Raw genomic sequence first — 17,644 nt, 5'->3', positions numbered from 1 at the left:
ATTTTCTTTATCACGTCTGTTCGGATGTATGACTGGTGTCCCACTTTTGTCCACTGTGTGTTCTCCTGGTAGGCAGCCTAACCCTTGAAACAAATCTTTGTACTGCTCCATCAGTTGATCATATACTGTCTTTTTTGTTTGTCCACGACAAAAACTCTCTTCACGAGGTGTAGTCTCTCACATGCAATCCTAGTAGACCCTGCACATCCCTTGGAACTATGATGAACGATAGCTTATGTAATTGGCTTTTATGTGTCACATTCACAATGCATTTTCCTTTCATTGGTATTACTGCCCCCGCATAAGCTGTGACTTTCATGTTTGCCCTATGTGTAATGATATTAGCAAATCGTATTTGCATGTTTGACTAGTGATGCCTGGCTTTAGACCAAAGGAGCATGCGCACTGTTGCAAGTCAGTCTGATGAGAGCCTACGAGAGCCACGCATGTCAATTGCCTTCTCCCTCCAAACAACACAGCCGTCCTAATAAAGAATCTCAACTCTATCCAGAAGTTGTATCATTTACCGAACCCGCTTACACAAAGCAACAAGCAAGGTGTCAGAATTGGTCTGGAAGACAAGAGGACGATAAAAGGACTTGGAACGGAAGATTCCACGGAGGAAAGACATTGAGCATAAACCCCTGGCAGAAAACGGCAAAAATGGAAGCTTTACGTCCACCCACAGCCCTGCAGCTAACAGGTAATGTGGCTGAAAACTGGAAGCATCCATGTTTTTGCACGTTGTAGGAGAGGAAGCTCTAGGGGTGTCCAAAGTCGGTCCTCGAGGGCTGCTGTCCTGCCTGTTTTCCAGCTCTCACAGGAGCAACACACCTGATTCAAATGATCAGCTCATCAGCCAGCTCTGAAGCAGCATCAAAATGGTCCTGATGATTTGAATCAGGTGTGTTGCTCCTGGGAGAGCTGGAAAACAGGCAGGACGGCGGCCCTCGAGGACCGACTTTGGACACCCCTGCTCTAGAGGTCTACAATAACTTCACATTTGATGCTGAGGATGACAAGATGAAGCCTTCAAAAATAATGGAAAAGGTTGAAGCTTACTGCATTCCGAAACGCAATGTGACGTTTGAAAGGCACAGATTCTTCACATGTGTACAGACAGTTGGTGAAGCTATTGACAAATATGCAAATGAGCTGAGAAACAGATCAAAGACATGTGAGTTTGGTGGATTAATAGAATCACCGATTAAAGGCAGAATAGTGTGTGGCATTACAGACAATAAACTGAGAGAAAGGCTACTCAGAGAATCCGATCTGGACCTGGAAAAAGCCTTAGCACTGTGTAGAGCCTCTGAGACTGTTAAGTCACAGGCTAAAGAGTTGCTAAATGATGCTAGCTGCAACGTGGATGCAGTGGAAAGAAATGCACACAGATTTAACAAAACCAAGACTGCTGAGATGAAAGCAAGAGTGAGACAACCCAACAAAAATAGGACATTCAAACAAAAATGTACTCGTTGTGGTACGCAACATCCCCCAAAGCAGTGTCCAGCATATGGGAAAATATGTAAAAACTGCGACAAAGCAAATCACTGTGCTCGTTGCTGCAGGAACCAAGACATGAAAGGCAAGGTAGATGCAGTGAATGATCATTAGGAAGTGGAGTAACTTTCTGTAAATGCTGTAAAAGATGAAAGAGAAGAAAGAGATTGGATCACTACGCTGAAAGTGAACAAAATTCATCTAAAATTCAAATTGGATACTGGAGCCAATGTGAATGTCATTTCAGAGACTGATTTCATGAAAATCAGACCGAGACCAAAAATACATCGGGCAAACATGAAGGTAACAGCTTATGCGGGTGCAGTCATACCAATGAAAGCAAAATGCATTGTGAATGTGACACATAAAGGCCAATTACATAAGCTATCTTTCATCATAGTTCCAAGGGATGTGCAGGGTCAAGGGTTATTCAAGTTTAAATTTGCTAATTACTGACAATTAAATTCAATACATTTGTTAAAAGTAAATAATTCAATTAAGAAAGTTAGATGTAATGATATTATCAAATCATATTTGCATGTTTGACTAGTGATGCCTGGCTATAGACCAAAGGAGCATGCGCACAGTTGTAAGTCAGTCTGATGAGAGCCTACGAGAGCTAGTTTGTGTCGCCGTGCTGTATGAAATCTGACCGACGCCTTCAGAATCAACAGTGAGGGCGTCTGTGCGCTGTACATGAATGAGCACATGTAGTTGATATACAGTTGCACAGTAAGGCCAGCTAGAGGGCCTCGCGTTGAACATGATTGGATTGGATATGCCTTTATTAGTCTCACAGTGGAGAAATTTACATTTCACAGCAGCAAAGTGATGAAAGGAATGAAAGTAGAAAAACAAAATACATGAGCTGCTGGAAAGTACGCGTCCTGTGATTGGATACTCACTTTACCTCAGCCCTCAGGGGAGGCAGCGCTATGCAAATCAACCAAGCTGACAACAGATCAGACCCGGAAACTTTAGCAGAAAAACCAAGTATATCTACTCGCTTTGTTAACCCACAATGGCTGAAGGAAAGGACTCCTCAGATTTGGTAGCAGATCTCCTCGCAAGGCCATTCTCAAGACGGACCTTTCAGGAGAAGCTAGACCTTGTGAGAGGAGGCCGGCCGACCCCCGAGCTAGCTAACCTGTCCCAGGCGGGGAAAGGGTTTGTGTTGAGCGGTCATTCTCGGCCTTAAAGCGAATTAAAACATACGCCAGAAACACGACTGGACAGACGTGGCTTTCAGCACTGGCCTCCCATGTCGATAGAAAAGGATTTATTGTTGGAACCGAAACGCACAGACAAACTGCACAACGAAGTCATTGAAGTCTTCTTGAGGAAAGAAAGGAGAATGGATTTTGTATTTAAATAAGTGTTTTGGAGGACAACCATTTTGGTGAGTGCAAACATTTTTATTTACTTATTTTTTCACTTTTAACATGTTTTGAAATGTTATTTCATTCATATTAAATCAATGGTAAATAAATGAAATGACAAATCTATAAAAAAAAATGACAAAAAATCTTGCTCTTCTGCAGTGTGTAAATAATGTGCATTGGCGCAGCTGTGTGCTTGTAGTGGAAGTACTCAGAGACTTGTGTGATTGTGTCGCTGTCGCATGTAGGCCTATTCTCAAGAACAAATGAAAAAGATTTGTTTACTTTTATTTTCAACAAATAGTTCGTTTTGTGAACGTCTTGTTGTTTTTCTTATATTAAACTGACATTTTGTAATTTAGCGTAAAATCTTGTTAAAGATTGCATATTCTTGGTGGACGTCATAAAACTTTGTGGACAAATGATTTTAAATTTATTTTTATTTTTAAGTGTTTGCAGTATCACGTATAGTGACAAGTTCTAATTGCTGATGTAGATTGATTGATGTGTAATTGCTCCGGAAAATAGCCTGTGTTGTAGACGATTAAGGTGATGCCACTCCCAGTACTGCGTGCGTGTGCTTTTGTAAATAATATCTCTAGCCGTTGTGTCATAAATTATGGTATTACGAGGGATATTTGTTCAAGTCGGACTAAGCAGGACTTCACTGAAGGCCTAGGTGTGAAATGCGTGGACCCCCACTGCACGTCACTGTCCAGTGATGAGAGTCAAATGCACCGACATTCCCCCCAATCAAAAACAGTGCTGGTGTAATCCATGCTGCTGGCAAGGAGCAGCAGCCAAGCAGATATAGAGCATGAACGATGGAAAATTGTGTCCTGCGTTGACAGAACGTATCCAAAATGGAACTGTATAGTGCCACTTAGCAGTTTTTTTGACGACGATACGAGTGCAGCGTGTTCTACCGGAAACAAATTCCTTGTGTGTTCTACATACTTGGCAATAAAGATGATTCTGATTCTGATTCTGATTCTGATTGTACTTACTGTAGATGAGTCTCATAGGGAGTTGCTTCAGTGCTATATTTTGTATGGAATGTATGTCAAAAACTGAGTTGTGAAGTATAAAACACAGACGCTCTAGCAGTTATCTGCATTGAAAGTGGGGTCGGCAGTACAAAAGGTAAATGCTGCCCTCTCGTGGGAAGGAAAAACATTATGAGGTCTGACCGAAGCTTCAAAGGCACACCACCCACAAGAATAAACAAAACCCAAAAAAATTTGGGAGTGGCACTCCACATCATGCTTTTCAATTCCTGAATAAATTTGGGAATGGCAGTGCCGACTAAGCATCCATTGCACCCAGGTCATTCTTTTCAAAATTGTTCCCGATGGTGTTTATTGATTGATTGATTGGTTTGTTTGTTTGTTTGTTTGTTTGTTTGTTGTGAGTTCTCTTGATCAGGTGCACATTTGTCGAGTGTGGGCATGTTAATCCCCTTTAGACTTTTCTGTGATTAAGGACTGTCATTTGTTTTCAGGAGCGAGAGCGGAGATATCACCCGTTTCGTGTTTTGTTGTTTTTTGTTTATTGTAAAGGTTGCAAAACATGTATTACTTAGAGCACACAATGGTCATGTTCTTTGGATATTATGTTGCAGATGCCACACCATTTTGAAATGATGTGTGTGTGCGCACATGTGTGTGTGTGTGTGTGTGTGTGTGTCTGTGTGTGTGTGTGTCTGTGTGTGTGTGTGCTTGTGTGTGTGTGTGTGTGTGTGTGTGCTTGTGTGTGTGTGTGTGTGTGTGTGTTTCAATGTGTGTAATGGTCAACCTCCTGTTTGTGGGCATCGAATGAATAAATAGGTTGAAGGCATAGGCTCATTTGCATTTTTTACACGTTTGATATAGTCTTCAATAAAAACCAATCAGAAATATTAAACGATTGCTACCTATTATACAATAGTGATACAGTATATATTTCTTCAGCCATTAGTGTACCTACATAGTGAGGTGCTTATGATGATAAATCCTAAGAAAGGATACAAGAGAAGCCCAAATGCAGAGAGACAGTGCTGAAAGCAGGAGTTCCCCGATCCTCCATCATCTGCAGGAGGAGAAAAACACAAACACGCATGCACATACAGCCTCCCACATATACGCACAAGAGCAGAGTGCTGAGCGCTAGCAAGGAGCTTTAAACCGTTTCACTGACACTGACACAAAAGGATTCTTAGCCTGCAAGAATGGAGGAAAACATGGATGAATCACAAAGCCAGAAAGGTAGGAAATGAGTGAAATGTGTTATTTATTTACATCTCATTTATTGGTGTACATTATTTCATTGTTCTGGCCATCCTCCCAAGAAGATGTTAGTGTTATGGGCAGAAACACCATCATCTAGATAAAAAAACATCACATACACTGTATATTTTTCATGGTAAAAATATTTTGTGGCAATAGTATTTTTTTACTCTTAGAATATTTTTTTAATTATTTACCAGGGGCTGTAATCATTAGGAGACCAGTATCTACGATACTGCAGAACATGCATCCGGATTCTGTGTCTTTTGATGAATGGATAATGAAGCTGAGAATGAGATGAAATGGCAGACTCTGGAGGGACAATGTTGTTTTGTTGGATGGACCAACGGAAGGAATTTCTGGATTTGAGGACGAACAACATACTAGTGGAAAGGGGGGAAAACGTTGAAGCAAAGTGGAGCAGTGATTGATACCCCTGTTGGGATTTTCTTTGTTAGACTCTATTGTTACCGCTTCACGCGTGTCTGAGCTCCTTTTCTTCTCCTCTCTCGACATGGCTCCTGTTTTTGGCTCTCTGTGTCCCCCTCCCCTGCCTTCCCTCCATTTTCTGTCCTGCTGTGAAAGCCCCTCACTCGTTTTGATCAGAATGTGGGACGGTTTATCTTTTTTTTGTCTGGATTTGCTGAGATTGTCTGTCTATCTCGATGTTGCTGCATTTTGCGATCTGTTCTTTTTTTGTTTCATTGCTCCAAACCATCATTGCTTCCCATTCTATAACCTTTCATCCATTTTGTTTTCTTATTTTTATGTTGTTGTTTTTTTTATCACAACGTTTATTTACCCTATCATTAATTTATCAATCATTATTCTTGGCAATATTTGTGTTTTTACAGTAAACGCTATTTGTTGTCATCTATCAAAATGGGTGTGTCCATTTTTTTCATTGCATCCCTAGATTGAAACATAACATATTCCAGTCACACCGATTAAGTGAATAACTAAAGTATTTGAATTTGTGTCATTGCATATGCATTCATCATTACATTTCAATTTTTGACATCTGAATCGAGATGTTTGCGTCATGGAATTCCTGAATCTTTTTTCGAGGGGAATCTGTTATGGCCAATCACATTTGTGGTTAGGGTTTGATTTAAGTGTAATTATCTTTTGTTGAGCATCCTGTTCGTTCGGTCACTCTGCCCTCTGTTTAGTCGAAATTGGAAAAGGATTTAACCCCAACAATGGATATTTTGCAGGGCCTACGCCCACATAAAAACCCCTCCCCACCAAGGCAGCCTGAATCGAACGGAACAGCATAATAACTACACCTGAACAAGATTTTACAGCATCGCAATGATTTTGTTCCATTTTGAAGTAGTTGGAATCTAATGAGAGTGTCAGTCATTTATGGCACCAGCTGAATGTTTTTTTTCCTCACCCATTTTATGCTCCACCTGTTTGCCATGTTCATTTTGTCTGCGCTCTTTCTGATCATTGTGTCTTGAGTCTAAGATGGAGGTAGAAAAGAGACAATCCGCACTGTCCAGTAGCTTGTCTGTTGTTTGGATGTATAAATCTCTCCTTTTTTGTCGGTTTGTTACATCTTCAAGTGGACGGCGGAAGATGGAAAAACAACTGAATGTAAATTCAAAAAAAATGATACTGTACAGCAATAGTACCGTATTTTCCGGTGTTTAAGGCACACGTGAGTAGAAGGCACACCCCCAATGATTGGTGTATTTTATATTTCTAGTTTTCTATTTGTAGTTTTCCAAATTTTTATATTTGTAGTTTTTTTTTTATATAAGGCACACAACATTATAGGGCGCTATAGTAGACGCTGGCATTATCCACTACTTGTTCTACAGGGGAAATTGAGTCACTGGCTGCTGACAGTAGTTGCAAGACCTGTTGTGGCTCAATATTATTTCACATATAAGGCGCACCTGCGTATAAGGCGCAAGGTCACACATATACAGACAAACAACCATCAGCGCTCACACCCACACCATGAGACAATTTAGAGCACAGGTGTAAAAGTCAAGGGCTATGCCGGATCTGATCTGACACATCATTTAATAATGTTTCTTTTTTTTTTTAAATAAATAAACTAATAAAGCATGTCATATTCCACAATGCTAATTAAAGTCTGAACCAGAATTTCAAAACTATGTAATAGACAATAACAGTTACTATTTTTGATGTCTGATTTTTGATGTCAGTTATTATTTTTGATGTCTGCCAACATTCATAATGGCCCTCCAAGGCAACTGTTATGTGGCCCGTGGCATAAATGTGTTTGAGAATTGAAATTTAGAGTGTTCCACTAATCTGCCATGCATATCTTTGGAATGTGCAAGGAAACTGGTGAATCCAGAGAAAACCCACAGAGTATAATGCAAGAAAACCGCCATCATCAGCACAGAGACCCATGAAGGGTGTATCATCTCAACAACTCTTCTTTGTTCTCTATATACACATGACTGTACCCAAATATATCCAGCTCTAAACTGGATGTCACTTGAGATTTTTTCTTCATCAATGAGGCAGCTGAATTTGAACATCTGGTCGGACCTGCGCAACCTGGGACTGAACAGGCCTAAGATAGTAGACATTATTGTTGACTGGAGAAAGCATTCCTCACTAAATGGATGTCCTTCCATATGTCCTTCCTTGTCATTGTATTAGTGCAGTGTGTTCTGCTAGAGGCAAATTCCTTGTGTGTTCTACATACTCGGCCAATAAATATGATTCTGATTCTCATGCTGTCCGAATTCTCTGTGCTAAGACAGTCAGGTTTTAAGGAACTACTCAGGAAGCCTACCAGAGCAACCTGTTAACACAGTCATTTAAACAGTTCTATTTTGACCCACCACATGCTGGTTTGATGCTACTAAAATTGATTGTCCTTTGCATAAAATGCCTGCTGTGCAGGTTTGGAAAAGCAACTGTAGGAAAGTAACTTTCAATATTTTGATATGCATTAAGTCTAGACTTCAGTTTTAAATTTCCTCTTTCCCTTACCGGAATGTAGTGCAATCACCTAGTGAAAGAACACAAGATACTTCAGACATCAGATGTCATGCTGCTGGAAAAGACAATATGTGAATACGTTTAGGGACAATCAATGTTTTGTTGGGACTATGATAGTCCCGTAAGGGACTGTTATATTTAAAGGGAACTAGTTTGTGGTAATTTCACTTGCTGAAAAGCAATTCTGCAAATGCTTCAATTTGCTTAAACAAATCTGATGGAACGCTGACATGGGAGATACAAATGAAAATCGACCTCTTTTATCAGCCTCATCCATTTCATTATTCAGACCACTGATAAAGACGTAGTCAATAAAAATCGACTTAGCACACTCATAGCGGGAGAGCATTGGCAGGGTGGTGTGAGAGTGGAAACCAAATGCTGGAATAGAAATTCACAAAGGAGAAAGGGGGAATGGCAGATTCCCTGTTTGAATGTAGTTTCATTATACTTAACATGAAAAGGGAACATTAGGGAGTGAAAAGGCTTGCTGGATGCATAACAGGAAACAATCTGTTATTCTGAGTTTCAGGTTTTTCCCCAGGCTAACAGAAGAGAACAGAAATCTTTAAAAAAATGTACCTGATTGGCTACCGCTTCACTGTACAGTGATACCTTGGCTGACAAATTTAATTGGTTCCTAGACACTGTGTGAGGCGAAAAGTGTGTATCTCAAAATATAAATTCCCATAGGAAACAATTAAAATGAGAATAATCCGTTGCCAGGTCCCCATAAAACATAATTTTCTACTTTCTAATTTTCTAAGCCTGAAAACTACACAAAATATACCTTATTTTATTTATAATAAATGTGCTATGGTATTATAATTAAAGAAATATACCACACTGTATAATAAAGTCGTTTTATTTACCTTTGTGATGGTCGTTGATGGCTTGATGGAATGGAGTGGCTCATCAGCATTAAACACTTGATGAGGAACATAGCCTTCTTCTTTCTTTCTAATTTTGTAAGTGTAAAGATGGCTTCTGCGGGTTATTTGTGGAGCCTGATTGATGGGAATTTTAACCTTGCAGTCTACATTCTACCTTTCAACTATAGAAGTTGAAACAAGTCAGAATTTCACTGTTTTCTTCCATTGTGTCACTCTCTCTCTGTTGTCTGCCTGTCTCTTTAACGTTTAAACCACCTCCCCCTCACTGGTGCATTCTTAACCAATCACATGGCTTCAACCGAAGACTGGGGGCGGGGAATAGAGGACAAAAAAATGCCGGCTGCCATTTTGTTTTTTGGAGAATGCCGTTACTCTCTCTCTGTCTGTAATCCCCACCTGCTCACTGTTGCGTTCTTGACCAATTACGTGGCTTTAACCGACGACTGGGGTGGGGAATCGAGGACCAAAACAAGCCGGCTGCCATTTTCTTGTGAGGAGAACGGGCTCGTTCGTGAACGACACATCACTCATTGTGGCAGCTCTGTGTGTATCCCGAAAAAATAGTTCGTATGCCAAGGTAAAATTTTCATAAATTCAATGTACGTGAACTGAAAAGGTCGTAAACCAAGGGGTTCGTAAACAGAAGTATCACTGTAGTCGTGGAAAATTTATACTCCTGTAGTCACAGGGATGCTGTCAAAGAACACAAAGTCAGGGTGAATAGAAGGAGGTGGATGGATGGATGTGAAAATATGCGCACAGACACACACACAAACACATAAAACACACACACACACACACACACACACACAGACACACGCACGCTCACGCGCACGCACACGCACACACACACACCCACACTACACACACACACACAGGAAAACAAACCCTCAACTCTGCCCTGTGAGACCAACGTGAATAGGTTGCCAGTCAATCGTACAGCACACAACAGGACCTTAATCAGTTAACTTCAATCAATACATGGGGGGGTGGTTTTATTTACGAATAGACACCAATTCGGGTTAAATCCAGTTAATATGTTATATTATAAATGTATGTTGCTGCGTTATATCAGAAACGACAGAGGCTATTTTAGTATGAGTGATATCAAGGCAATTGTGTTATTGTACCCGTACACTGCCCGATTTGCAGTGTGTGAGCCATGGACAATAATACAGAGGCGAAAAAGGATTTGGGGTTGCGAACACTTTGACTGACAGATAAACTAATTTCAAAAGGCCCTGCAAGCAGAGCATGCACTCACATGCATATAGGATGAGGATTTCATGGATCGGTATGGGACGTTTGGTTTACTGTTGTCAGGCTTCCTTTGAAATGTGCTTTTGGAGGTTGCTTTTGTGTTAGCAACTGAACACATTCTTTCAATTAGCCATATCAACCGAAAAAGGGAGTAAAAATGCAAGTGGAACACAACTCTGCAATATAATACATTAGCTTTTTTATCCATGAGACGCACACACACACACACACACACACGCTCACGCACACGCACACGCATGGACACACCCATACTTTTATGTACACAGGTATGCACACATGCCATGGTCAAGGGGAGCAACAGCCGGAACGGCCCAAGATATGGACAAAACCAAATATGTAATCTGAACAACCCCCCCACCACACCAAATTCTGGCCATCCCACACATTTCCTCCTCCCATTCAGGATCGACGTATTGGGCACCCGTGCTCTAATAACTCTCATTCCGGAAATGCTATCACTAATTAACAGATCTACAGTTTAGCATAGGATGCATTTCAAATAATAATAAATATGGGAAAAGTATTTTTTGAGCAGCAATCTTGTTAATAGAGGAGTGCAGCATACAGTCACCAACTAAGTAGTTGCATCGGCTTAGTCGCGTTTAAATGAAAGGTGTTAAGGTTTAAGTATGGCAGAGGACCCAAAAGAACGTAGGCATGAGAAGGAGGGTGTACGAGATTGGATTTACCTTCATTAGTATCGCAGTGGAGAAATTTACATTTCACAGCAGCAATGATTATGAAAGGAAGAGAAAAGGAAAGGCAGCCACTCTCACAGCACCATCTTGAAGTCAAAAGAAAAATGAAACTAAATAAGAAATATAACAATACAAAGACACATAGTCATTCATTCTTCAGCACTTGCTGTACCCTCTTTGTTACATGAAGCAATTCAGATGAAAGAGGAGAGGATCAACGCGTACTTTTCACCAGTGGATCAGGGACGTCATGGTGGAATGTGCACATCTACTATAAGCTAAATGTTGAAAGTAAACACGAAGCTGTAGCATCCATTGACGAAAAGAGATCGTCTCACATCTCCCGTCCCCCATAAATCAGCTTCAACTCCATCCCGCGACAGTTCCATATCCGCATCGGCGCTCTGCGCTGACGCTCCTTTCTTCTTATTGCGGGTTCCTCAAGCCATGCATCCATCCAGCCGCAGACCGTCCAACAGCACCGACCTTTCCTCTGATCAAAGCGGGGCTGTGAAAATGTTGCCCATTACAGGTGGAAAAAAAACACAATGGCCCCATAGCTGTCCAGCGATGACAGTCAAATGGCACCGACATTCCTCCTATTCAAAAACATTACTGGCATATTTCTGCTGCCGAAAAGGGGCAACCGCTCAGCACAGTCTCCTTGATGAATGTCGTGGCCAAAAATGCTGAAAAACAATCCGTATCCGTTCCACACGACGCACAACAAAACAAAGTGACAAAAGAAAACAAAAAAAAAACAAGACAAAAACAAAAATACAAAAAGGAAGGCTCATGAGAGCACTTGCTGACGGCTGCCTACTCGGGCGCCATCTTGGACTTCTTCTGAATATGATTTATTAACAAAAATACTCGCAGAGGTATGCAGGAAAAATAAAAACAGAGGACAAGCAAACAGAACTCTGACAATTTGATTGGAACATTGATGAGAAGGTTTCTTCAGCCGTCATCTGTACAAATTTGTACAGATGACGGCTGAAGAAACCTTCTCATCGATGGACCACTCCTGTACGACTGAGAGCTTACACAGACGTAATATGATTGGAAGTAAACATATTGTGGCTGCACGGTGGGTGCACGGTGGGTGCCACAGTTGCCAGCTCCCTACTATTTTATGTATGTATTTATTTGGTTGTTGAAGTGTGCAGGTCCTGAAGAGTAGGCATAGGCATACATTGCGTTCCCGTTGATTTTATTGACAGTCCTGACTGTCGCATTTAGCAGCTCCTGTGGCAGGTTCTGGAGGTTTTTTTTTTTTTTTTCCTGAAACCCACAATCATCTGTACTGTATTCTCCAAAGTTAGGTTTTGCTGGCTGCACCAGAGCAACAGCCTCTCCAGTTCTCGGTACAGGGACTCGTCAGAACTGTTGATCAGGTCGATGATCATCGTGTCAGCGGCCAACTTCAGTTCAGGAGTTAGGCAGCTGGATGTGTTGGAGTGCAGTCAATAATGAAGAGGGCTGGGAGCATTTGGCACTGTTATTAATGGGACATTGGTAAGGAATGTCACAGATTAATCTTACCTGCTGCGCCCTTCCCAGGGTTGAGGTGCCAATTAAGAATTCTATTAAAATACGGTAATTTTTCCAAACATCTACTGTATTTCTGTGCCAGTCCTGGCCATCACTGTCACGATCAGCCATCTGGACACATACACACAACGCTGTTAACCTTTCAGCACAAGACATCGCATATCATTGGTTTCGGCACATGACAACCAGTTGATGAGACAATTTCAGCGGATGATGGACTATCCTGGGCCGAATTCCGATGCCAGCTCATCCTTGTTCCTGCCTGTTAGGAACCTGCAAATTTATGAGATGAGGAGTTTCATGGGATTAGATGCATAATTAAACAGCACGAAGAGGATCTTGCATGGGTCCCATTATTCCAACTTTCAATAATATACTCAAAACTACTGTGCTATGAATGTTGAACTCCCTCATGAACACGGAAACACCCTCATGTTTACACCCGTTGGTGCTTGGAGTGTCCTAGTTTTTACCAGGTCACTGGGCCTTCCCTGTTTATCAAACCCAAATATGGAAATGTGAGAAGGATTATAACCTGGCTAGTACAAACCACCAAATGACAAACACCTGTGTCCATAATCTGTGTCTGATACGACTGCATTCACAGTTTGAATAATGATATGTATTGAATCACTCATTCTCCACACATGCATATACGTAGTACATTTATAACATAAACTCATCTCAATCTGACACAGAACTGTTATTCTAATAGTCGTAATAATACATTTAATTTCTAAGCGCCTTTCAAAACTCTCAAGGACTAAAGTCTACAAGTGAATTCTGCGGTTTGTCTTATTTAGAAAGGCGTCCCGGCCATTGAAAATGGGTTGTATGATGCATCCTCTCAATCCCGGCGACCAACAGTCACGGGAAAAGAATTTATTATTATTATTTTTAATTAATGGGACATATCGTCATAGTCAAGTAATGATGAAATAGCTTTGATACAAATAAAAGAGCACAATTATAAAATGTTCTTATATTCAGCCATTCCCGTGCAAACCTTTATGGCTCTTTTCTTTTTACCTGAAACAATGTCTACAGATCTTTTCAAAATAAGTACACCACTGAGCAAACATACATGATGTGTGCCTCTAATGCTGCGCAGGAAAATGTGTATTAGAATGGGTTTGATGCTTCCCGATCTGCACTGTTGCCATAACAACGCTACAGGCAAAGTGGGTCAGCAGGCTCGCGCCACACCCCTGTTGGCATGGCAACATTGGCACTCAATTAAACATGGGCAGTCGGATGACTCACACAAATGAAAAAACATGAGCGCTTTTCTAAGAACTAGAGACATGATTCTATATTTTTCAATACCTTTTTGTCTTCGCTTGGAAGTATGCAGGTTATTTCTCTATGTGCGTGTGTTTGTGCTCGCATAGGTCTTTAGATTTACATCAAAGCTATCATTACTGAATGGTCAGAAGCATGGGTGGAGCTGGGGTGAAATGAGTAATTCACCAGCACCACATTGTCAAACATCTGTCAAGTCAATTAGTAAAAAACGTTGCAAAAATACTGCAACGTGTGGCAAAATATAAACTGTAGTTTGCTGCAGTTTAACATTGAAAAACACATTGTAGAACAATTTGAAAGAAAACAGCTGTGACTGTTTCAAAGACACATGTTTTAAATGCAGGATATCACAGCAGAAGACTGCAAGTTGAGCAATTGCAGCTTTAAAAACATCCAAATGTGTTTTAGAGGCTATCAATTCAGAAGCTGTGGTTGGAACTCAAATAAACTCAGTGACCCCAACCCAGGTTCACTATTTAATAAATGTTTCTATAAATCACAAGAAACACTGTTCAGGACAAACCACCGCATATCACCGATGGAAAGACAGAGTAGATCCCTCTTCACCGTCAGGTTCACAGTTGACAAGACAGCTGTCCTGGCCAGTTCCAATTCCACTATGTCAATTAATTTCCAAAACCCGCAGGATGAAAATGACAAATGAACAAACAATGGCAAATATTTGTCATTTCTTCTTTTTGTATTCAGTCATCAACATTCTTTTTATTTATATAAATTAAAATAGGTATGATCCAATCATGTTGGCTTTCAGTATACATCAACTCAGGATTTTAATGATACATTGTGACTTTCATATTTATTAACTCCTCTTAATGTTCAAAATAGATACAATAAAAAAAATCCTCAACCACACATAAAAAGAAGAGGAGCATGTTTCGACTTCTACCATGAGTTAAATAAATTTTATTTGTCAATATTTTGGTCAATATATTTTTTATTAAAGAGAAAAAAAGGGAAAAAAGGAAATGTTATAAATATTCAGGCCCAGCACCACTGTTTTTTCCTCTTTGGCTGAAATTTGGGGAGGCTGAGATAACTTATCCCCTCCCGAATACGCATATGGGTACAGGCACAGCACAAACATGGGAACAGATTAGGATTTGTTGAGAATGGTTAATTGTGAACTTTTTAAATGTTTTTTCAACGTTATTCATTCACCCATTATTCCAACCTTTATTCCAGCCTGTCCCAACTAACTGCAGGCAGTAAGGGAGGTAAACCCTGAACTGGTGGCCAGATACTTTATTCAATCAAAAATGTAATAAATAGATTAATGGATAGATTAAATAAATTGTTATCATTCAAAATATGAAGCTTGTGGATGACTGACGGGGGCACATTTTACTGGTAGGCAGGCCAACATTAGCTCTGTATTAAAAAAAGGCATTACGGTGAGACTTCAACTTACAAACTTAATTGCTTCCCAGACAGAGTGTGTAAGCCAAAAAGTGTCTCATCTCATCTCATTTTCCGTACCGCTTATCCCTCATTAGGGTCGCGGGGGTTGCTGGAGCCTATCTCAGCTGTCTTCGGGCACGAGGCGGGGGACACCCTGAATTGGTTGCCAGCCAATCGCAGGGCACACAAAGACATACAACAGTCATTCTCACACTCACACCTAGGGACAATTTGGAGTGGTCAATCTGCCTGCCATGCATGTTTTTGGAGTGTGGGAGGAAACCGGAGGACCCGGAGAAAACCCACGCGGGTCCGGGGAGAACATGCAAACTCCACACTGGGAGGCCGGACCGGGACGCGAACCGGCGACCTCTGCACTGTGAAGCCGGTGTGCTAACCACTCAACTACCGCGCCGCCCAACTCCGTATTAAGATACAAATAATAAACTCACAACATTTTTATCAAAAGTATTTTTTCTTCTTCTGGTTCTTGTTCATTACTGAGAACGTTTGCTCACATGTATATGTAAATCCAACAAGAATCAACATTTTCTGAGGATGTTTCCTCATATTTGGAAAATTCCCCTTCCTGGGAGGTGAATAAAACTACAGCAGTGATGCTGACTTAAGGTGCTCCGCCAGTCCTGTGTCTGACTGCAACTCTATGAGTTCCAGCTTGACATCAGTGGCTGTATTATCTATACTTCATGCAAATAGAGAGGAAATCAGTTGCGTTTCATCCTCAATGTTTTTAAAATCTTCAAAACGCCTTGAAAACTCACTGTACAGGCCTCCTAACATTGATGAGTACCAACAGAGGTGACTGGCTGATGGTTTGACTTCTTTCAGGATTTGTATGTGATTAATAATTTTGTTCTCTAGATGATTTGAAAGAAACTGCAACTTTCTCATGAAAGCCTTGACCAGATAATGCATTTCATGGACAAAGAGGCCCTTGCTAAATCTGTAATCCAGTCTACATCTTAGAGCTCAGGGATGTTTTTGCCTTTCATCTTGCAAAACTCTTGAATCTCTGCATTTAGGCCCCAAACCATTTTTAACACTTTGCCCAGGCTGAGCTATCTGACCGCTATATGGTACCTGATGTCACCATGTTCGCCATCATGCTCTTCTAAAAGTGCAACAAACTGCCTGCGATTTAATGCCCATTCCCTGATAAAGATAACTGTCTTAGTTACACCATCAATAACATTGTTAAGTTTCAACACTGACTTACAGAACACATGCTGATGAATAATACATTGAATAAACACCACTTTATGCTCTGAGTAAAGTTCAGTCACTTTATTTTGCATTTTTTTCTAAAGTCCTATATTTTTCCCGGACAGATTGGGACAACCGTCAGTAGTGACTCCGACCAGTTTCCATGCATGCGTTTACCTCCTTGAACAAACCACTCCTTGTAGTTGGTCCTTTCATTGATCTCACTGCTGCCAGCTATGCCGTAATCGTGAAACCGTGTGTTGTTCCTCCTACTGGTTTTTCAAGGAAAATGATGCAGCTCAATGCCGACACAAGTAGTCACCCGAAGTTAATTGGATGCTTCCACCATTTCCAGGTGCACCTTTTGGGTTGTTGTCCTCGAATCGTTGGAGCTGATCTTGGGACTAAAAATGGGCATGGTGTCAAAGGCAAGGCCCGGGGGCCAAATCTTGTCCGCCGCGTCATTTTATTTGGCGTGCAAAAGCAAATAAAGCATTTCAAGTGCCAAGATGCTTGCTAAAGTCTGAACCAAAAATTAAAATTGTGCCATGTAAACCACAATAACAGTCATTATTCTTGACTTCACATTTGAAAACTAGTTGTTCATAAATTTGTTGTGCATTCTGTTTGTAATATGTAAAGGAGATATGACGTTTATTTTCCCAAAATTCATAACACCCCTCGAGAGGAAACCGTAACAACAATGTGGCCCACGGCAAAAATGACTTTGACACCCCTGTGTTAAAGGCTTCCAGCATTTCCTGGTGCCCATGCATAGCCCCAGTCAGCACCCATGACAGTTACTTGGATGGAGCCAGCACCGCCAATCAAAGAATTTAATATCGGTGGGTGTTTCTTTCCAGCCTGTGCATGGAGTGCTGGTTATCACTCTTCACAGACCTCAGTGATAATGGATTCTTTGATGGTGGATTTCTGTACAAAAGCATCCTACAATTTTATTGCATGGGACTTAGTCAGGTCAGTTCATACATTCTGATAGCCTCATTTATTAAATAATTGTCTGTATTTTTGTATGTGAGAGTGTGTTGATGGGACACGAATGAAGGGAAAAATCGGATAGTGGAAAGTAGATAGTGATGTGTGTGGGGGGAGCCTGGGGTGTCACAGGG

At 40.9% G+C, this 17,644-nt stretch overlaps 1 protein-coding gene across 1 annotated transcript in view; it reads left to right on the top strand.

The window, feature by feature from the left end:
• Nucleotides 1–4,912: 4,912 nt before the first annotated feature.
• gpm6ab (glycoprotein M6Ab) overlaps nucleotides 4,913–17,644 on the top strand; it is a 41,998-nt gene continuing 29,266 nt past the window's right edge. Inside the window, exon 1 of the mRNA XM_089005361.1 lies at nucleotides 4,913–5,125. Within this exon, the coding sequence (XP_088861487.1) occupies nucleotides 5,089–5,125 (37 nt within the window). The 5' untranslated portion in view covers nucleotides 4,913–5,088. The remainder of the gene's footprint in view (nucleotides 5,126–17,644) is intronic.

Source organism: Hippocampus bargibanti, linkage group LG10 (genome assembly GCF_051943395.1).
Source record: "Hippocampus bargibanti isolate YZ-2025 linkage group LG10, ASM5194339v1, whole genome shotgun sequence".
Lineage (NCBI taxonomy): Eukaryota > Metazoa > Chordata > Actinopteri > Syngnathiformes > Syngnathidae > Hippocampus > Hippocampus bargibanti.
This window is presented reverse-complemented; position numbering and strand designations above follow the sequence as displayed.